Source organism: Cyclopterus lumpus, chromosome 3 (genome assembly GCF_009769545.1).
Source record: "Cyclopterus lumpus isolate fCycLum1 chromosome 3, fCycLum1.pri, whole genome shotgun sequence".
In the NCBI taxonomy this organism is placed as follows: Eukaryota; Metazoa; Chordata; class Actinopteri; order Perciformes; family Cyclopteridae; genus Cyclopterus; species Cyclopterus lumpus.
In genome coordinates, this window is record NC_046968.1 from 19,393,602 (window position 1) to 19,416,625 (window position 23,024).

At 40.6% G+C, this 23,024-nt stretch overlaps 1 protein-coding gene across 1 annotated transcript in view; it reads left to right on the forward strand.

The window, feature by feature from the left end:
• The window catches only part of LOC117725867 (MAM domain-containing glycosylphosphatidylinositol anchor protein 1), a 150,709-nt gene that overhangs the window by 91,419 nt on the left and 36,266 nt on the right, over nucleotides 1-23,024 (forward strand). The window contains exons 5-11 of the mRNA XM_034525735.1: nucleotides 147-343; nucleotides 1,456-1,588; nucleotides 12,668-12,937; nucleotides 15,180-15,509; nucleotides 16,156-16,455; nucleotides 22,170-22,436; nucleotides 22,615-22,763. Coding sequence (XP_034381626.1) covers nucleotides 147-343; nucleotides 1,456-1,588; nucleotides 12,668-12,937; nucleotides 15,180-15,509; nucleotides 16,156-16,455; nucleotides 22,170-22,436; nucleotides 22,615-22,763 — 1,646 coding nt within the window. The remainder of the gene's footprint in view (nucleotides 1-146; nucleotides 344-1,455; nucleotides 1,589-12,667; nucleotides 12,938-15,179; nucleotides 15,510-16,155; nucleotides 16,456-22,169; nucleotides 22,437-22,614; nucleotides 22,764-23,024) is intronic.

The following is a 23,024-nucleotide window of genomic DNA, read 5'->3' on the forward strand; positions in this document are numbered from 1 at the left end:
TTTTCTTGCTTTTGGATTTTCTTTGTGGCACAATAAGGCCTTATTTAATGACCACGCTTCTGGTGTAAAATAACCAATGCTCTCCCCCTGTAGCATTACATGACTCCTCGTGATTTTATCTTGTGCTCCTTCGCTGTGTTTTGCAGACCTAGACATACCTGTTCTGACGGTGCACCAGACCATCAGCGATGTGCGTGGCAGTTACTACCAGGAGAAGACGGTGTTCCTGCGCTGCACCGTCAACTCCAACCCTCCCGCACGATTTATCTGGAAACGTGGGAGCATGCTCATTGAACAGAGCAAGGACAACGGAGTGGACATCTACGAGCCGCTTTACACTCAGGTTCATGCAAACACGGGTTTTACGTCACGTCCGGCTTTCTGCTCTCCTCTCAGTCCTCAGTTCATTCCCTCTAAATCTCTCTCTTCCTTTTATGTGTTTTTTCTCAGATTTTCTAAAATTAAGGGTTTACACACACTGTTTAAGCACTGTGCTTGGCTTGTGACCGGTTTACTTTAGAGGCCTGTTCAGTATCACACATCCATTGTCTGTGTCACCACGGTGTGGATGCTATTTATTGGATCGTGCGAGTGTATCAACCTCAGCCAAACTCGCTGTTTGATATTATGTCATTTTCATCCAAACACATCACAGTACTCATCCTGAAAACCTTTTCTGTTGCGATGTTAAACGTAAAAGGTACTGCTTGAAAATACAAGAACCGTTAATCTTTATCAATCGTTAGCACGACTGCGGCCTTTTCCTCCACTTCATCAAAGCATCACAAAGCAGTGCCCCTCGAGTTCAATTAGCCAGCCAGCAGAGCTGTTCCCGGGGCGGCCTCCGACAATGTTGGCCCGTCATCACGGTAGCAGACATACCTTGATCTGAAAAATGATCAGTGATGTTAAACGAGATGTGAGACTGCTTCTGTGTGTCCAAGCGAGTGTGTATGTCTACATGAGTGACACAAAGAGATCTACTGGAGGAGAGTGATATTGTTTTAAGAATGGTCAGGGAGAGGATGGATGATTTTAGCTTTTATTTTTGCACTGACAATCAGATCCTTTTCATTTGCCTAATGGTCCCATTTGAAAGCCGTTAGAAATTCATCATACATATTACTCTATATGTAGATTTGAGATGCTTCAGTTGATAATCAGGGCATGTCAGACATACAAACACAGTATGCGTGCGCGTGTGTGTGTGTGCGTGTGCGCTTATCAAAGTGTGTCTTTGACCCTGTTTATCACAGTGCGGCTCATCAAAAATTGAAGTGACTTTTACACAAGATTATAGCCCAGTTTAGAAAAGCTTGAGCTTTCTCGTTGATGTAATGTTGTGTGTTATGATGGAAATGTGGTCATATTAGATTTATCTTTAGATTCATGTTTATATACATGTTTTCTAATTTAACATGGTGTTGTTTTGTATGTTTGCTTCATCCCATCCAGGGTGAGACCAAGGTGCTGAAGCTGAAAAACCTCAGACCCAAAGACTTTGCCGATTATGCGTGCCAGGTGTCCGTCCGCAACGTGTGTAGCATCGAAGACAAGTCGGTCACCTTCAAGCTCACAAATGCCACATGTACGTTTATTTATTCATTCTTTGAAAACACTTTGAAGATAAATGAACGCTTGCGTGTGCACAAACGTGTACATGCCTTCACAAAGATGTTCTCCTGGGCTATCAAGTTCATGCTTTGACCTTTGCACCGGCTTTCTCAGATTCCCCGTCTCATCGGACTTTTCTCCGCATGCTCGTTGTCTCTCTTGCTGTCTGTCTCTCTCTCTCTCTCTCTCTCATTGTTAAAATGTCCCCACTCTTTATGTGTGAAGTATTCTCCTTCCTCCCTCTCATTTTCTTACATACTTTAATCTCTGTCTCTCTCGTTTTACCTCCACCCCTTGACTCTCACATTTGCCCTCAGTCTCTCTATGTCGCCGCCTGCCTCCCAATGTGCCATATTGCCCATCCGTCTTGTTTTTCTGCTGCTGAGAGCTCATCTTAGGGCCGTCAGCTGTAATTCAGTTGTCACACTCCCTGTTATCTCCAATTCACTCTACACGGCTCTGTCCATCTCCACGGCACCGCTCGGCAACTCTGTTACTTACGACGACATTGTTGTTGTTGACAACCCTGTCATGTTGGTGACACTGATACAGCACACAGGAAAACCCCTTTTTTTTCCTGTTGTGTTTATTTTATCTTTTTCTCTCCCTTTTTTCTGACCTCTTTTTCTAAACGCCCAACAGTCTGTAGCAAATCTTGCATACAATTTGGTACCTTATAGTGTTTTATATAAGTTAAGTAATGGTTGCTCGGTGTATTCAACTATGAATCTAAATGTGTTGGGGGCTCTTGAAAAACGTGGGGAAAGAAATCAGGATAAACAGGAAAGCAAAAGACACCAACATCTTTTAACAAATGAAGGAACTATTAAATAGCCCTTATTATAGTGGCCTTATCATGAAAAGAGCCAACATGTGTCGACCACTCATGGCATTTAACAAACGTCATTGCATATTTATTAAATGCCCTAATGAAAGCCTTTAGATGCAGAGACATGTTGGCACTTTTAATGATTTTATCACTGTAATAAAGGCTATTTAATAGTTCCTTCTTTGTTGGAGTGCCTTGAGGATTATCTTGCTGTTTTTATTCGAATGCACATTGTTGTGAACTTTTTTTAAACGTGTCCCACATGCTCAAGAGCCATTTGAAGATAGATTTGGAGACTGTTCAAGGCTTATCTTAATCCAGTCAGAGGGCTTGAATAGATATGCACTGAAAATGTGGATATAGCAAAGTAATGTTTGCTTCACCTGACTGAAAGGGTTAGAAAAGCAGCCTTTTGACCAAAACGTAGTCCTAAAAGCTCCAAACTGGTGGTGAAAATGAAAGATTGATACTCTCTTGAAGCAATAGTTTGACATTTTAAAACAACACATTATGTTTGTATGATAGCTGTCGGCAAGAAATCAAATAATTGTGTAAAAGTATTCCAACATCAAATTGCCCTTGAGCAAGACAGTAAACCTCTTTAGACAACAGTCGATGCTCTGTGCTGTTCAGTTCTCGTGTTGGGAATAATAACAGATCTGAATGTGATGCAGAAAAAGGCAATTTAGTGGATATTCCAAGGTTAAAAAAAGAAACGGCAAAGATGTTGGCCAATAGTTCTGTAAAATCAGTGTTGTTCATAATGTTCATACACTGTAATTGATTGATCATATCTCTCATTTGTAACAAATATGAATGTTGCTTTAATTCAATATGGTTGAAAGAAAATGTTTCACAATAATGAGTAAAGAGAAGGTTTCTTTTTGCTACGTTTTTATGATGGCCTCTATTCTCCATGACTTTTTACTTTGCTCTGAAGGAGAGGTTATCAATTGAGCAATAAGGCCTCTTTCAGATAAGAGATAAATGTTCCCAGGTGTCTCCTAAAGTGAGCTGAAGGTGGGAAAGATTTTTAAAAAAAAATAGAGTTAAGAGGTGAGAAAATAGTCTGGAATCTCTGTTTAAGACTGCGCGTGAGGAAAGAGTTGGAGAAAAAGGAGGAAATGAAGGACAGAGTGAATCAGACAGAAAATGACAGATGGACACGGCTCGCTGAAATGCTCCGGAAAAACAGAGTGATATTAAGGAATCAGCCTCAGGTGAATGAGACATGCAATCCATTATAGATGACAACACATAAGACCAGAGATGATACATTATGGGTTATAATAGAAGAGAAAACAGATTGACCAAAATGGAAAATGTATTTATTTAACCAGATAAGTCATTTGAGAACCATTTCTCATTTACAATGACGACCTGGCCAAGACTGCAATGGGAGGCTAGTCGTTCCATCGTCTCATACAAAAATTAGATCGTAAAATATACAATCTATAAATAAAAAAAACAATATCAAGATTTTAAAAACATTTGGGGACTTTAGGTCCAAATACAGATTACAGTTGACTTACTTTGTCATGGTTCTGATTTATTTGAACACTATAACAAGCTACTCTGTGTCTCTGCTCTCCTGTCTCGTACCTCCATCCCTATCGAACCTAATATAGGGAAGAGACACACATCACTCCTCCACTCCCCCACTCCCCTCCGCCTAACCACGCTCTAACCATGCGGATTTGTGGTTCATTAGCCCTCAGATCAATGCGTAATCATGTCCTATTTTACAAAGGTGTTTTTAAAGCAGTCACAAAAGTGTTATGAAGGATAGGAAGGTGAAGGTGTTCTTCAATCTCATACTCCATCAACACACACACACACACACATTTAAACACACACACAAACACAACCAACATAACAATAAATATCTGCCTTGTGCTGGTATACGGTGGCAAAAGCTTGCCAAAACAGCCAATATATCTGGACCTCACAGTCTCACAGAAATGTCTGAGACACATTTCTTAAAATAAATCCCAAAATAAATCCCTCCCAACTTCATCAACGTGTTTACACAATCCATTGCCCGAGACCTCACATTTTACCACCAGAATAAGGAACTGGTATTAATATAATAAAGGCACTAAAATGAAAAATAGGCAAAAGTTATACAGAGTTTAAAATTGATTTAAGACAGATAATAATAAACATATTAATTATTATCTTAGGAAATTTCAACTTGGATCTCCAAAATTACTGAAACAACAAGAGAGACAAATACGGAACAGAGGGCACAGAGTAGGAGAGAGATAGAAGGTCATATGATAAAGAGAGATTGTAAAAGAGGAAAACAAACAGCGAGTTGCGGTTTTGTTTTTTATCCTCTCTAATATTCATCTAATGAGCGTATTTTGTTATTCCCCCACTGAGCTCCTTTTTGTCCTTGTGGCGTCAGTCACTGCTTAGATTAGATTTATCTAACTAGGTCACGCCATCACCGCTGATTCACCGCGCTGGGACAAGGGGATTGATTGATTTTTATATCATAATCCCAGCCTGGGATTTGAGTACTGGGCTTCTGCCCTCCAGCAACTGCTGTCAGCGGGTAAATCCTCTTCCCTGGCCGCCCATAAAAAGTACACAGGGGCTCCGGCGCTCGTCATGTTATTTAAAGTGATGTAGAAAAGCGGTGGAGAGGTTAATGGAACAAGGCCTGGACATGAGGCGGGATGGAGCAAAACAGTAGGTTGTATTAGATTGATTTTCACCATAACTGAATGTGAATTTGGGACTTTGTCACATATTGTTTGTTTAATGGCACAAACTACTACAGCATATTTAAAAGTTCTGAAAGAACATCAGCCACCAAGCACGTCAGTCATTGTCCCCTTTCACACAAGTCTGAATACCATAACTGCACATGGACAGAAGTTTTTAAAGGTTGCTAATGTGAAACAATTGTAGAACACAACGAGCGACCTGTTAATCACCAGGTAGCCCGCCCTAAAGCACACCCTGCTTTATCGTACATTTTACCCTCAATGGGACTATCATTTACTAAATGAACAGCATGTTTTAAGACTTGAAACTCGAGATTGAGGTCATAAACTCATCTTTAGAATGTTTACTAGGATAATAAACTAATTAAATACATTTTTCATAGATTTCTACACAATCCTACTTCTTTTTGCAACCAGAAATGACGCACCCCTGCTGGCTATTAGAAAGAATGCAAGTGACTGGCACCTCCGCATTGGGATCCATTTTCAGATCCAGAGGTTGTCGTATGTGTCGGACGAGAGAAACAAACACACGTACACACCATGATTTAAGGCTGTTGACAACCTCCTAGCAGACTGTAAATCTGAACGATGGGAGAGTTGATTCAGTCTTTAATTGATTACTGTAACTCTCACTACAATATACCTTCACAATAATATGACAGTTGTGCAAGTGTGTTATATATATGATGAGATCAATAGGTGGCGTATAAATTCCCCCTTGAAAAGTTAAGGATCGATGGGCAATCTGCAATAACCCTTAGTACTGTAAAACATTGTACTGCATCTGTGCAGTCAGTTTTATGAGTCTATAATCCATGTCTGAAAGGGTTTATGTGGAAGAGAGAGATAATCTGGAAAATAATAGAATAATGAGAGGGAGAAGAAAAAACACACACCTTTGACATAATCTAAAAGTGTATTTAAAGTGTTCCGCTGTTACAATACTTCCTCTTTGTTCATACTTTTGAATTGTTTATTTTAAAACAAATGTTTATCGCTATATATCTAACAGATCATGTGTGTCTGGACCTTTACACAGTTCCTAAATTCAGTTGCTAATTATCTCTCTCTCTCTCTCTCTCTCTCTCTCTCGCTAAGAATCTCAGAATTTCAATTCTGTTCCCTCTTTGTTTGACCTTTTCATTTTCAAAACATATTGTTTTAATTATACGAGTTAGCAGCCTCCTTTCAACAGTGCTGTGCCAAATGTGAGATACTAATTGCAGTGTTGGGACTTAAAATGGCAACATCCTGGTCTGAATCTTTAAATGACTTCCTTAAACCTTGTAGAGTCCACCTACCTGCTGGTCGGATAGGATTAAGGGTGAAATTGGTTTTGAGTGATGGTGTTAGAGTAAGGGTTGTTCTTTTTCTCTTTTTTAAAGTTAGGGCTTAAAAGGTTATGAACAATGTCCTCAATTGTCCAATGATCATAAACAACATATCATTCCTAGATAAATATAATACTTCAAGGTATGTATGGAGTTGGGCACAACGCAGTGCACTTGGGGTACTCTGGGGTTCATTTCCTCACCTCGCTTCAGGGTGTTTTGTCTGTATAGAAGTAATGACCACCGATCCTCCATTTCCCAAACACACACCTGGAACATTTCCTCTTTCTTGGCACCAGGGATCAAGAGAAACCTTTTGGTTGCTGGTCAGCCATGGCGCCTCACAATATGTCGGACTGACACTGTTCCCGGGTACAAAACACAAACATACAGCACTTGTCAGCATACACCTCTATCTAAACCTTTAAGCTTTTATTTCCAGCTTAACCCACCTGCCTTTACCTCATCGATTCATTAAATCCTTTAAATCGGAAACGGGCAGTACAGCAAGGCGGTGAGAGAGAAAGCAAGTCATGAAGAGAATGCAGGGGACAAAAACGGCAGAAAGAATGAGAACCAGGTTTCAAGAAAGTTCGGGAAAGTAAAAAGACCGATATTGAAGATACAGAGGTGAGCGTGGTAGAGAGAGGCATTTGTTACCTGGTTGTAAACCGCTGTGCTGCACATAAATCCCATTACTTTGGGAAGAGCGCTGGCTGATCCCACCGTTGCTGTCACCCACGCATCCCTAGGAAATTGAAGCTATAATTCTCAAATCCTCACTTCCTCCCTCCTTGCTTCACATAGTGTCCTCTCTTATTGTGTCTTCCTCTCAGACTTTTGTGAGCTATACCATGGCGTTTTCTGTTCTTTTAATTGGTTGAGTAATTTGTTAATTTGTAACACTTGTTTACATTAACTTTAACCTAGAGCTCATTTACAGTCCAATTAACCTGACTTGCACATCTATTACATTCATGTTGGACACCGGTGAGGGAAACCTCATGAGCAGCATACATAGACTCTTTGACTATTCAACCTTCAAATGCCAGTATAATCAATACTGACAACAGCTGTAATACATCCCCATATGCGCTGATTCTCCATTTTACTGTAACTGTACAAACAGTTTCCATGGAGGTTGGTTGACTACTTGAAAGGCTCTTCATGCTCACAGGGGTTTACTTTCTTAGCATTGTGATTTGATACAATGGAGGCGGACAGTGCCATTTATGTGCTTATTGCAGTTGTTACACCAATGAAATGCCTTGTCAGCTTGAGGGCCATCACTAGTGAGAGAAGTGTAATTTAGCATGCACCTTTTTGTAACCCATGTAAGAGTCTACAAGCCTGCCTGTCTGTGTGTGTGTGTGTGTGTGTGTGTGTGTGTGTGTGTGTGTGTGTGTGTGCGCGGCGTGTGTGTTCTTGTAATGGTAGAAAGATCCCGCGGTAAACTAGTTAGTTGAGCCTCCGTGCACCTCTTTCATTACGGCGATTGCAATCTGTTAAAAAAGAGATTAGAGGAGAGGATGTACTGCATAAAGTCTATTAGAGCAATGAATTGCTTCTTGTGCTCTGTGGGGTCGGTCTCACTCTCACTGAGGATTAACTCTCTCTCAGCTCGATAAGCCTGGATTCTCCTCCGTCTTGCCATTTAGAAGACCCGTCTGGAGTGCACTCCTGTAAAATGCTCAAATAAAAAAATATTTTAGAATTGAGAGAAATATGTGTTGATGGATAAATGTCTCTATGATGATCTCACACCTGCTTTTATGAAGGATCAGCAATTGACCTATGAGGGGCTGGCCTATCTGCTGAATACAGAGGTACTCAAACAATTGACCCAAGACTCTGATATTTTAGGACCCGCTCACGCAATTTGTGACTGCCGTGATTAAAAAAGAGAAACTTAACCAGAATGAATACTGTATCATAGGTCCTGCTTAAATGTAGTAGTGTGTGTGTGTGTCTCTTCTTTAGTATATCAAGCAAATGTATTAATGTACAAAGTAATTGGGAGAAATGTATGCCACAAATTCAGTGACCAAGTATTTTGCTGGCTTTATTTTTTCTCTAAAATGGACCAGGAAAAATTTCCATAACCGAGTAATGCATAATTATGCCTCCGTATATGCAAATCAATATAGCGTTATCCCCCGCTGCATGATGTCTTACAGGGCGCTATAGAAACACAAACATTATCATCCCATGTGACATGGCAGCTTAATAGAGAATACATACATAATTTAAAGAGACAGGTTGACTGAGCTGATTTTAAACACAATACAATGACTTTGTTTTCCTTGTTTTTTGCTGCTACATACTCACACACAGGCAGAGTTACACACACAGACACAAAGTCGCACCAGAGAGCTCAACTGTACCAGCACAGATTAGTAACTTGTGGCCAGTGAAGCAGCTTCAGTACAGAAACTGGGACCTGACTGCTTTGCCCCGGGGTGTTTTTACTGTTGTTGATGAGGGAGGGGGAGACCTTTCTATATTACTCCATCAAAACATTTTGTAGCCACTCGAGGGATTTAAACAGGTGACATTTTGGTCACAAGCTCATTTCCCTCACCGTTAGCCTGCTGTCACCCCATTTACACCCTGTGGCGAGATATGCAAAGACCTATCACAAGATGTTGCAGACAGGACTGCCAGCTACGTGATGGAGAGCATTTTGAATGCTTTATAAAGTACAGGGGTTTTGCCAACATTATTGGAAACTGTTTGATACTCTTATATAAAGTGATTCACAAAGAGTTTTTGACAGCACACACAATTTACTGCAATTATCATGTACAAATTAGTCACTGAACGATCATTTTATGGTTTTACATAAACAAAACCACAACTCCCCACCGCCAGAGACCATTTATTCTGTAGAAGCAAACAAATAGACAACATGTGGTTGCTGCAAAAGCCTTGCAATTGATTTAAATAAATGGCAGCCAGTTTAAAAAACAAAGCAATAATAAACTATTTAATTGGATCACACTTCAACTTTTGTCTTTTCATGATACCCATGTTGTTTTCTCCTTTTACCTAACAGAACGTGCTGCATTAGCCTGCCTGATCTCTGGCCACTAGGGGCAGAATATCTCAGAAACCAAAGGACAGATATGCTGCAGTTACTGTATGTCAGAGGTCACTTCTACTACCCGGACTTATAATCGATAGATAATTGAGAATTATTAACATTATTATTAACATTTAGGGAACTTGTTCAGCTTTCCAGGAAACACACCGTACCAATTGCATTTGTTGTAGATCCCATCACGCGATGCTACTCAGCCAATCAAATATGTGTATTCTGATAAACATCGCGGCCTGAGTGACATATAAACAGATTGAGAGACGAGAGGACGAACGGTCGGAATATAGCACGTGAGTCAGAGAAGAAGCAGACAGCGAAACCAGAGCCTTGAACCAAAAGAGGAAAGACTCTTATATGTTTACTCTTTCCACGGGCAGTTCTGAACCAGTTCGGAGAACGTAGCGAATATTAAAAGTGGCAATGTGACACGTCACTACGAGACAAAGCACTAATGTGTCTTCATTTGGGATTTGAGTGGTTACCCACAAGCCCAATGTGATCAGATTCCTAACACGTTCACTGCCCAACCATGACGTTAACAGAGAGAAGGAATAAAGCTGGTTTCCATAACCACAGATAAAGTCCCTGCACACAAATGTATCTTATTAGAGAAGAATATAATATCTGGGCTTTTTTTGATGACATCACCTGACACCTGAATTAACTCAATTTAAAGCTGTGGGGCAAGAACAATTTAGTTATATACATGTTTCCAAAGTGAAGTTTTAAGTATTAAGCTGTATATTAAGATACAACAATTTCAAATGCTTTCTGTAATGCGTTTTATTTATTTTTAAATGCAGCCCTTATTGTAATTGAAATGAGAGAAGAACATTTGTATATTATTAGTATGTATTATTCATAATTTATCCAGTTACATTTTAAAACTGATGATGGATGTTGTTGAGAATACAAATGCTGGGCTACTTCAATAATTTGGCACTAAATAATAGCGCAAGTTAGACATTATTGTGATGTTCCGGACCTTTGCGTCAGGAAATTCTCTCTAACTGGACCTTGTTGAACATTAATTGAATACCCCTGCTATAAGCAGATTTGAAATAGCCTGTTGTCATCTCGTAAGTCTGCCATAACTAACATGTTACTAAAAATAGTCCAGACTTGATACCTGACAAATCTATAACAATTCCTTTGATTCCACGTGTCGAGCATGTCATTTGCCACAGTTGTGCAGAAAATTGATCAGGACAACTGATGCTGTGCACATCTCTCACGAGGTGGCAAAGTTACAAACACACACACACACACACACACACACACACACACACACACACCACCAGTGGCATTACCTGCTGAGAGAGAGAGAGAGAGCCGAAAGTCAAAAACACTACACTGCTGGATTTAAGGGATTTAAGGGGACTCAAACACACTTTGTTACACACGTTGTAGATGTAGATACAAGCTTCCACACAGTATCAGCAGTGGATTAATTTACTCAATGAAAAAGTACAGACAGGAACAACCTGTGGCATCCTTCGTTTCCTGACAACTCTCTTTGGTCGTGATTTTAAAGTTAAACAGTGTCGATGTCCTTTTTTTGGAGTGACTCTACTCTTGTATGCATATACACTGTACAGTTTATAAGTAGATGTCTTGGAAAGATTTCTAATGAGTATCCTACTATCAAAATGATCTATGCATTTTATCTTCACTCTCTATTTGGTAATTCTGCACACGAGATGATGCCATTTTGTTATCACGGTGTGTGTTTGTGTTTGTGTACATTCTGGTTTCACTTGTACAAGGTCCCCCTTTCTAAACCTTCTCTTCCATGATGATTAACCTTTATTTTTACTTTTAGCCCTCTGCTGCTTCATTCTGTCATTTATTCTCTCTTTCCTCATCAGTTGTTCAGTACTGTAGTGTGTAGTATGTGTGTGTCCCGTGCCTTTTTTGTTATTTTGAAACTGCTGGGGTCCGATCGATCTCTGTCTGGCAACAGGATTTCCCCACTCTGCAGTTGCATTTTGGATCATCCTTTATTTGTCCTGTTAGGTCAGGCATAGGAAAATGATGCAATGGCTTGGGGAAGATTTAGACAATATGAGAGTATTGGAACAAGACATGAATTAACTTTAATGCTTCACTGATTGGTTCCAGATTTTGACTTTAGACCAATAAAGCAAGGTTTGAGTTTGATACCAAGTAAATGTATTTACAGTAATACATAACATAATAAATTGAATAACAGTAGCTGAGGTATATGAAGACCAGGATGCCAAACCAAACATTCATAAAATGTGCTTTTGAAATGCTGAGCCTCATATTACAGGAGTTGGGGAGGAAGCCTTTTTCCTTTTAAGATAATGTTATGTACATTATCATATATGCACTCACTCACAGAGTAACATAACACATACTCCAATTCTCACTTTAAAAAAAAAAATTGCGCAGTGCCGTTACGTGACTAATGCTTGTCGGGTATCTGCGATGGCCGCTCGGCCCTTAGCGGGTTCCGTGCGGCAGGTTTCCACCTGTCGGTGCACATCCAACATTTTCTAACTCAGCAGACGCAGATTGGCGGAGAAAGAACTTTAAGGAGCTTTGAGAATGTCTGTTTACCGCAAGGTAAACGTCAGCTCATGTCTGTGCGACCGTTCTTGCAGAAGGTATCACCGAGGCTTTAGGTGCGCATGCCTGTTAGATATGGCCTGATTGCTTGGCTCCCGGTATTTGCTGCTTACAGTGTTGTCTATAACCTCGATCGTTGACACCAGGAAAGTGAAGAGTTCGGTTGAAACGCTATATAGCTATAGCTATAGCAGGAAGTAGATATGCGAAGGACAGACATAGAGACGGAGAATCCTTCCTTTAGAGTCAGATGTCATCACCTACATGCAAAACCCTGTAACCATCCTGCAATCCCACGCAGCGACCGTCATTTGAAGCTATATAGCCTATTACAGGTGCAGAGACATCAATCGTGTACAGCAATTGCAAATCAAAAGAAAAAACAAAGCTTTGTTTCATGTCACCACAAGGAAAGTGATTTTCTCTCCCAATTATCTTTTCCACTCTCCCCTCCCCCCCTCAGCTCCCCCAATGATCCGGCTGTCAGTGAACGACACGGTGGTGGTGGATCCCGGGCAGGATGTGCTCTTAACTTGTGAGGTGATAGCAGGTTTCCCCCTCCCCACTGTGGTGTGGTCTCGTTACCCCAGCCTCCTCCCCCTCAGCGCCCAGGTGCGAGGGCCAACACTTTTTCTGCGTGCGGTCACCCCGGCTGACGGAGGTTTCTACAACTGCACGGCTGTCAACAATGTGGGCAACCCCGCACGCAAGAACGTCAATCTCGTTGTCAGGAGTAAGTATGCGGGTGCTTGGTCCTAACTTGACATGATTTATGCTGTGTTCATCCATCCAGCAACAATGTAGGTTCCATATTTACAAGCTTTGAAACTATAACGTGTGCAATTTCTTTCCTATTTCTAATCATGCCATATGTATTTTTTCTTTCCTTTTGATAGCTGAGGGGATAGTATACAACATTAAGCAAAACCCCATACTGTTTGAAAATATGAATTAACTTGTTATTAACATTTTTGGGATTAAACTGACTGTATTTTTAGTCTTCATCTCTTTAAATCTGAAATATTTTCCCTGACCGAAAATAAAAAGGGACATCTGTCAAGTCCTCGTTAGCTTTATTATTTGACTGTATTTGTGAACATGTATTAATGTGTGTCTTACTGTATGTGTCTGTGTTGAGTGTAACACACCTGCAGGTGATCCATCATTAGAGAGAGCTGATGTGAATCTTGTCTTGTCTCGAGTAGGCGGACTAAGTATTTTAGTTTTTCTGGTGTTAATACAAGAATTCTTCCAATCTCCTTCGCCGCGGGCTATTTTTAGTCCCTTTAATCATCTTTATTCACTCCAATTAGTTAGACTGGAGTGGAGGCAATTAGCAACAGTCTCTCCTGTTAGTTAACACTGTAGAGAACGTATGCTGGATGGGTTTCTCTTGTTAGCTTAATGGGCCTGAACGCATTGTCACACTAGCACAGGTGGCAAGATGGTGAACGTGACACACACACACACACACACACACACAGACATTCACTCAAGATCAATGAAAGTACAGAGCGATAGAGAGGTCTGGTAGGCAGCACACACAACATTGTCTCGACACTTACCAGCTAAAGTTGCAGGAGCATGTTGAACATATGGTCACTGCTTCAAACACATGGCTCCACCCAAGCATCTTGTTAACAAGCTCGAGAGGAGTTTAAAACTCTACTCTCCTCCTTGCCGCCTGTCTCTCCTGTTAGTGGAGAACAGAGAGCTGTTTTGTATTCAACATGTAAATCTGTTGGGGAAACGCAGTCTTTGAAACTGAAAATTAAATCTGACAGTGTGAGAGTTACTCTTTGTCCTTGATTTTGTTTTCCCCCTCCTCCTTATCCCCCATGTTTTATTCTGTATATCGCTCCTTTTGTCCCTCCCTGCTTCACAATTTGCATCTTCCTCTCTCTCTCTCTCTCTCTCTCTCTTCTTTCTTCTTCAATTTACTTTTCCCTTTGGTTTCTTTTCACACACGTCGCAAACTTGTCTACCGTTCCGTATTAGATAGACAGATAGTTTATTATTTGTCCCGAGGGAGGACATTCTTCTCCACCGTATGGGCATACATAGCACAAACAAGTAAATACAGAATTATACAAAATTATACAACAAGAAAAAGACATGGATTAGCACCCTACACACCACAAACTCGATTTATTGTAATTTAGGAGGTTACATATTTAAAGCTTGTATCATCTATCTTCTGCCTCCTCCATTCATTAAATTTGATTTATATTCAACAAATAAAACATTTAAAAAAGTTAATTGCTACAACATAAATTGCCAAATGTAATTTTAAAATATAATTTAAAAAAGGTTATGTACAGAGTAAAAGATAAATTACCATGTACTGTATAATAATCATAGAGTACAAGGACACATATTTTCATCAATGCCAAGCATTACTCATACATAATAAATGTTTAAGTGCACCACTTATCAGTTTGGAGCATGAGTTACCAGTTCATTTATGTATTAAGAATTTGGCAGGATGCTTTTCATTTTTTATGTTTTAAATGTGTTGGTTTGTTTGTTTGATTTATTATTTTATAATGGCAATAAAACGCACAACATATAACCCCTTTTGTATACTTGGACACCCATTTGGCAAATGTATGTGTATGTGTTATTTGTTGATAGTAATATCCTCACTTTATACTTCTAACTACTCAACAGTTAGCAGCGGTTGTGCGTAGAACTTGTTAAACATGAATTGAGCGAATTGAGTGAATTTGAGTAAAAAACCTTGAATGCTTCGCTTCGTAAAATTTAATTCAGGCTGAAATTGGAAGATTATAGAGACAAGGCCTAAACATGTCAGGAGAAGAAAATATACAATGGATTTTGTTTTTGTAATTTCTTTGTGAGTATTTGAAAAAAGTCCCTCCCCCACTTGATTGTTTTCAACACACTGTAATCCGAGACTGTACCTTCTATTTAACCCTGTTTTTCTTTCTCCTTCAACCTGCCACACCACACAGCAATGAGCAACCTGACCTTCCAGATTACACCAGACTCAAACAAGGACAGCGAGAGCATCCAGATGGGTCGGGACCTCAAGCTGTCGTGCCACGTTGATGCCACCCCACAGGACAAGGTCAACTACACCTGGTACAAGAACGGTGCACCGGTCTTCAACTCGGATAGCCTGATCTTGCTGCGCAGTGACCCAGACATGGCACCCGGCACCAGTAGCTTGGAGATTGTGGACATGAAGTTCAGAGACTTGGCTACCTACAGCTGTGTGGCGAACTTCCTAGGGAGCAGGGGTCTGGAGCTCCGTGTGGATGTCAATATCTCTCAGAACAGTGGTGAGGTTTTGCTTTTTCATTTTTGGGATTTGATATCTCTGACAACTATACATGCATGTGCAAGCAACAGTCTAATTGGTTGCACATTTACTGGTTAAAGGTTTGTAAGAAGCTGATTGTTTAAGAAACAATATGTCAAGTTTTAGGACTTTGTATCTCTGTGAGTTTGTGTGAGTTTTATAATATTAGTACTTAATTCCTTAGCAGGTATCTGTTTTCATTGAAACTGTGATTGTCCAATAAAATGAACCTTGTAAATGTCAGTTTATTCTATTCCTTTTTATTCTCCGTCTGTCTCTGTTATCCAGTTTTTCTGTTCACACCATCTGTAACTTTAAAGTCATGTCCTCCAGAATTATATAACATTCAATTCAATTCAGTTTATTTTATATAGCCATATAGCCATTTAGTAGACTTACATGCTACAACATATCAATTGTCTTTTGGCTTTTTTGTGAAGCGACTAATGTAATGAAAATTGTACGATTTATGTTTTCCTATTTCAGCAGTTTGTACCATTGTAAAGAAAGTAAATACAATTCAAACACATTATTAATATTTGTTTCCATTTATGTAGAGGTAAGAGAATAGACTTAAACTTGATCTTACTATTCCTTTCCTTCTCTCCTTCTCTCCTTCCCTGCAGTCTCTCCTCCAGTGCTGTCGGTTCCACCAGGGGGTCAGGTAGTCAGTGTGCGAGAGGGAGGTAACGTTGAGCTGGTGTGCTTGGTGGTAGATGGCAAACCACGTCCACCTATACTCTGGTCACGGGCAGAAAAGGACCTGCTAATGCCATCGGGGAGGACAACAATGGAGACCCCTGATGGCCGCTTAAGGCTGAAGAACGTCAGTCGGGACATGATGGGGGCGTACCGGTGCCAGACTGCTCCATACAACGGGCTTAACATCAAACGAAGGGAGGCACAGGTCCAACTCAATGTGCAGTGTAAGTGTAGATGAGAGGATTTCCCCCCAAGAACCCAACCTACAACAATGTGTAACATCATTGTTTATTAAGCAGCAGGAGGTCGAGACTGCTTTCACATACTGTTATTGCTCCATCTTATCAACTACGAAGATAAGACGGGATGATATGAAACTTTAATACTAGCTGCAAACTGTATTACTTGTAGTAATGTCTGCAATACCCAAAACAGAGCTTCAGCATTTTTATATTTACAGTAGCGATGTTGAAAATAAAGTAGTATAAAGTAGAGGATATGACAATCACAATGGTAGTACTAGTAGAGAGAAAATATTTGGTAGACGTCATTCTCCTTAAATGTTTAAAAGCTCTGTGTGACGGTGTTCAGCCTTTATTACAGTCTTGTGCATGAACCTCAATAGGCCACAAAAAACGATTTGTCTTTCTTTCTATGGTAATATCAGAGATCTATTAAAACATTGCACTTTCTGTTTGCCCCACACGCAATAATGCCATTAGCTTCACACTTTGCTCAAAATTGTGGACCCTAAAGACAGATACGGAAATGTATGGTAATGAGAAAAATGAGGATGCACCTCTCTGGCTAAAAGGCTTTTTTTCCCTAAACCTACTCATTCCCCTTTGTGAGCAATCCAGTGGGGACTCTCATGATACATCTCCCAGAGGATGGGCTTTGAGGAAGGAGGAGGATCTGTCTTGATAAAGTAACACATCATTTCAACAGCTTCTCACATCCCGTGAGGTTACCTACTTTTACTCACTTTTACAATTCTTGAATTGTGCCAGCATTAACCGTTACCCAGCAACTGTTAGGGTTGTGTGGTGTGAAGGACCCAAACGCACGCTCACGCAGCAGCCTTTAAGATACAAAATGAGGATCTTTATTTCCCTAACGGATCGGGAAGGAAAAAAACAGCAAAGAATAAAACAAACAAAACAATGATCAGAATAGTCCAGCTGATCAGAAGCGAGTGTTCCCTCGCTGGAGCCGGGAGGGCAACTCAACCGAACTCTAGTCCTTGATACCAACGGGATCGGTAGAGACCTGGTGTTCCCAACATGCAGTAAGGAACCAGACTGGTGACCGGAATGATCTGACAACCCGCCAGGGAATGCCATGGTCCTTAAAACAGCTGGCAGCACTTAGGTGGTAGTGGGCGGAAACCGGAGGTGGAGACTGTAGACTGACAAAAGCAAAACATTAAGCACATAACAACAAACCAGACAGGAGGGGAACAAAGAGGGGAGCCAACACTAACATCAGACAGGGATCCCAACAGCAACGGTACTTCTCACTGTTGAGACCGCAAAGAGCTTAAAGTGACAAATTTGATTTAGACTTTTCTGGAAACTATCAACTTATATGAATATAATTTACCATCTATGTCAAACCATACACTTGTCACCCAATGTTGCATGTGCATGCCCGTGCAGTAGCTGGTTATGAGCATTTTCCAACTTGAAATAGTTTTTTATAACATTAAACATTTATTTTATAACAAAATCCCAATACTGCTGTGAGTTTGCCCCATCTTTAAATGTGCTCCATTTAGCATATTGTAAAAGACAACATAATAAAATACTGAAAATAATCCATACAGGAGGTAATTGCTTGAAGCTGAACTTCACCATGACACCACCATCTTGCTCAGAACAATTAAGGAAACACAAATTTATGGACGGAAGTTGAATGAGGAAGCTTTTAATAGTTCTGAGCAATTCAAGGATGTCTATCTGCTGTTGTGCGTCCATGGTTTTTAGCAGACTTTATTCACATTAGTTTAAAATGTTATTAGATCAGTCTATACTGTACTGTATAGGTTGAAGCCTACTCCCTTGCACAGCAGTGTATCATGGCGTTAGTAAGTGCTCGGTTTAATTCAGAAATTTTTTGTGAACAGGAATTCAGTGTGAAAATTAACTCTTTCAGCAAGCTGCTTTGTGCTCTGGATACAAGGTTGAGGTAAAAGGCACCATTAATTAAAGTTCTGAAATGTTCAAGAGGATACAAAAAAGAAAGTGCAAGAGATCTCCAAAAAGTCTAAAAAAATAAAAGGCCCATGCCTTTACAAGTACACATTGTGTTCCTCGTGGACCAAAGCTTTCAGAGCAACTTCAATTTAGGTGCTACTTTTAGCCATAAGACTAATTCATTTCATCACATTTCTTAGGCAAAGTCCATCTACTTGGATACATGTATTTTAGACCCTATAATCCATCACATAATTGAATATGCTCACATTTGAAAGGGTAAAAAACAGGGACCTTTTTATTTACATGTATAGAGCATTTAAAGCCACATACGGAATAAAATCAGCCACTCTTAAGTTTTTTTATTGAATTTTTAAGAATCTTTTTTGCATAAAAGCAGAATCAACTATTTGTTTGTCTGAGAGTACTTGGACCAGTAGGACCAATTTCCCTAGCACTCTTAGGACGTACTTGATGAAAACACACCCGAATCAGTCTCCTCTCCTCTCGTCTCCTCAGATGGATTTACAGCGCTCGCTAATGCAGGCGGGGCGGAAGGGCAACACTCTGAGCTCTGCCGTCCACACTGGCCAAGTCTGATTAATGGACCAGGTGGCCACCCCACTCTGGAAACAGAGAGATGAGACAGATACATGAGCAGGACCGAGAGAAGAGAGAGAAGGGTTGAGCGAGAGCTAGAAACAGGGTTAGGGATGGCAAGGTGCTAAGAAAAATATGGTGCGATTGGGAGATGGAAACGGACTAAAGAGAAAAAACGATTGGCGGACAGAAAAACACAAAACAATGTTTAGCTACAGCCAACAGTTAAAACAGATCGGTCCTCTCTTCTTCTTCCACTGCACCTCTTTTTGCCCCACTCACAATTCACTTTGTTTGTTTTGCTTCCTACCATTTAGCACTGTTGATCGATGTGAGGGAAGGTTGCCATCATTTCTAATGCCAGACATAATTAAGAGGATATGCAGATCCCCCCCCCCCCCCCCCCCCCCCCCCACACACACACACACACACACACCCTTCCACTTCCTCTTTTCACCTTGCATCCCTTCTTTATTTGCCCACTTTCCCTCCAAGTGAAGTAGCTGTTCTTCCTTACTGCCATTCTCATCGCCATCGATCAGCTAACTACTGGCCATGAGAGAGGACCTCTCTCTGTCTTGTCATTCCCTTTCTGCATCCTGCATTTTCTCATTCTCTCCCCAGCTCTCCTACTCAATCATCAGCTTCCCTCACTTTCACCCCACACTTTCCTCATCATTTGTCTTCCTCATGGTCTTGTTCTTTTAAGAGCTGTTTTCGTTCCCTTCATCCCACCTTAACCCCCCCTCCCCACCCCCCCGTTCACCTCATCCCTCTCTCACTCTCATGGTAATTGATGTTCTCCTTGTGTACTGTGAATATTTGGCTTGGTCAGTGTTGCATTCCTGGATGGAATCCATTTTGCATTCGATAAGACGGATAGAAATGTTGTGTTTACATGGATTATGGTCTTCTGACTATGACACATTGCAGTGTGGTGCTGTGGGTCCCAAACGAGAAGCAAATAAATGCAAAAACAAAACTCTGAATTTTAAATGTTGGCTTAGAAAAAGTTAAACCTACTGCTATGAAACTTGCTTAATTGTTAAAATTCATAGTTGAGGTCAGGTAAGGGGATTGTATTAACTACCAAATTCTACTGGGCATGGAATGATTTATAAACTGCTCACAAACCAGCTCACAACACACCTCCTCCTCTTTCCGTCCCTCCTAACTACTTCTCTATGACCATCGCTCCACAGTTTGCCTTCTTTATCCTTGACACCTGTTTCCAAAGTCATACACGTGTTAGTATGCATATGTGTGTCTATAAGCAGAAGCAGGGTTTGTGACCATACACTAATCAGTCCTTAGGATTGCAATATGACCTTTGACCGCTCACCCATTCCTCAGCTCTATCACATGATTATGTTGTGGGTGCAGAAAGTAAAGGCAGGTCAGGAGACATAATGACTGGGCACAGAGGGGTAAATAGCAATTTACATTCTACAAATTAAGAAAGTTGGACGCTGGAAGTATGTTGCATCCAAATGTTTCGAGTCAAGACTAAAAACAACACAGAAGCTGAGAAGTCTGGTGGTTTCTAGTCTTTTTAGCATGCAGGTGTTCACTCATGTTCCTCTGACTGGACTGCCAGCACAGAATTGTAGACCATGAATTCAAACAAGGATGTGGTTAGGCAGTGTATACCTGTACCTATTGCAAAAAATTATATAATTATAATAATAAAAGCCTTATTTAAAGAGAGAATAGATGAGCTTTAGATGTCAAAAGGAGATTCAATGTCTGTAGTGTTAAGTAAGTAGTATGTTATGAGTTACAGTTGTTGGGTTTTTATTAACTTCATCTATGTAAAAATGTTGGCCAAAATGTCTTTTCTAAAAGATGAATGAGCATATAAACAGAAGGATGATAATCAGTCAACTATATTTTTGAAGTGTCTTTCATATAGTTTAGTGCAATTCATAGGGCTTCAAAGAGGGATAAGGTGATATAATAATACAAATGTAAACAGTAAAATAAATTGAGACCAATGTAAAATTAAGTTAAATTAAAAAAATATAAAAACATATATATATATACAGTATATATATTTATTGTAATGGGCATAACACATTTTTACAAAAAGCAGAGCTAAAGAGTTTTAAGTTTATGTTTAAAGATATCAACACTTTTGTCTGTATTTGAATGTCTTTCTGTCTTTCACTGTCATTGCTCCTGGTGTGGTTAGGATCCAGTCGCTCAGTTGCAGTGGTCTTCCTGCTCCTTGTGTTATCTTTCTGTCCGTCTGTGTTTCTTTCTCTCCTCCTGATTGTAGCTCATCCGTGGGCCTGTCCATCTAAATTACAGGCATAACACAGATTAGACTGTAATTACACATCTGTGTGTGATAAACTTGATTCATAAGGGACTCTCGTCGTGCTGCCTCACCTCAAGGGGCCTTAACACGCGATCTCATCACTGTTAGTACGGCAATACCACCATTAGCATCTTGTCTATTATCTACATGATTAGCCAGGGGTGAACTAGCTGGCTGGTGATTTGTGGCAGAGTCATTTGGCTGACTTGTGTCCTGCCTGACCCCGGGGCAACAACAGCTAGTCACTCATTAGCTGCAGAGCAACACATTGCTGCTGACAGGTTAATTACAGCTGCTTAGGATGGTTAGCAGCAGGGATGGGACTGTGCCTTGTAGAAATGCCTCATCCCTTGTGGCACTAACAGTTGCTCTGTGTCAGATTGAAGAGAAAGAGAAGAAATTGACCCTGCAGAGAACAAAAAGATAATGCAAGGAAAATTTGACATGGATGGTGGTGATGTTCTCACACCATTGCAGCATTGCCGTGTCCACATCTCTATGCTGAATTGTCCTTTTAAAATGGAAAACAATTAATGGATAATTGGCTTTTTACATGGATACACCTCATCACTATGCTTAATCACAGAGTAGGTGTCCCAAATATGTTGTACAGTCAGTATATATGAGCATGGGAGAAAAGGTATAGTGGTCCTAAAGTAGAAAATAGGTTACGAGCTGAAACTAGTTCCAACTGACATGATTTTGCCCCCGCACCTCATAACATTATTTTAATTGACACGGCAGGCTAAATAAACAATGATCTAAAAACCTAAATTAACAAATATTGTAAATGGACTTAAACTCAAATCTGTTGTGTCCACAGATCCTCCCATACTGGATCCAGTCTTCCAAGATGCGCGTTCGAGGAACTATCAGATGGTGACCCTGAGGTGTACCGTCATGCGGTCAAACCCGCCACGCCTCACAGACATCCGCTGGTTCCGTAACGGCGACTCCATCCGCATGCCCATGCCAGACCTGAAGGAGACGCCGGAGCTGAAGTTTAAGCTGGAACCCACCAACAACGGCTCTTATGAGTGCAGAGTCAGCAATAGTGCAGGGACATCAACATGCACATTTAATGTCTCTGGTGAGAGGACACACTTGAGACTATGCTTTGTAATCTATTTGTGGAAACACATTCATCTATAACAATCTATTATTGATCCATTTATCAAGCTTATAGTCATTTTCAACACAGGCAGTTATGTCTCCTTCGGTATCACTTACCAGTGACATTTTGCTCTCTCTCCTCCCCCATCTCACAGCACAACCTTACAATGCTGAGTTCTACTTTGACACACCCAATCCAGTGCGAATCCTAAAAGGAAACAACTACTCCTACAACCTGCAGTGGACACAGAGAGATCCAGAGGCTACGGATCGTATCATAGGCTACTGGGTTAATGTCCGAAAGGTATGCTAATACTGCATAATTACTAGAAATAATGCATTCCACACCCCCAGCGGCACATTGCACACATGTATGCATATACACACTTTCATGTACTGTACTTGATCTCAACAGGCAGGTCGAAGTGTGTATGCTCCGTAAACATGGGAAGTGCACCAGTCAATCAATGGAGACCTGCACTGAATTACAACAATGTCACAGCCTCTCCTCTCCTCCCCTCTCCTCCCCTCTCCTCCCCTCTCCTTTCAGTCTCCTCTCCTCTCC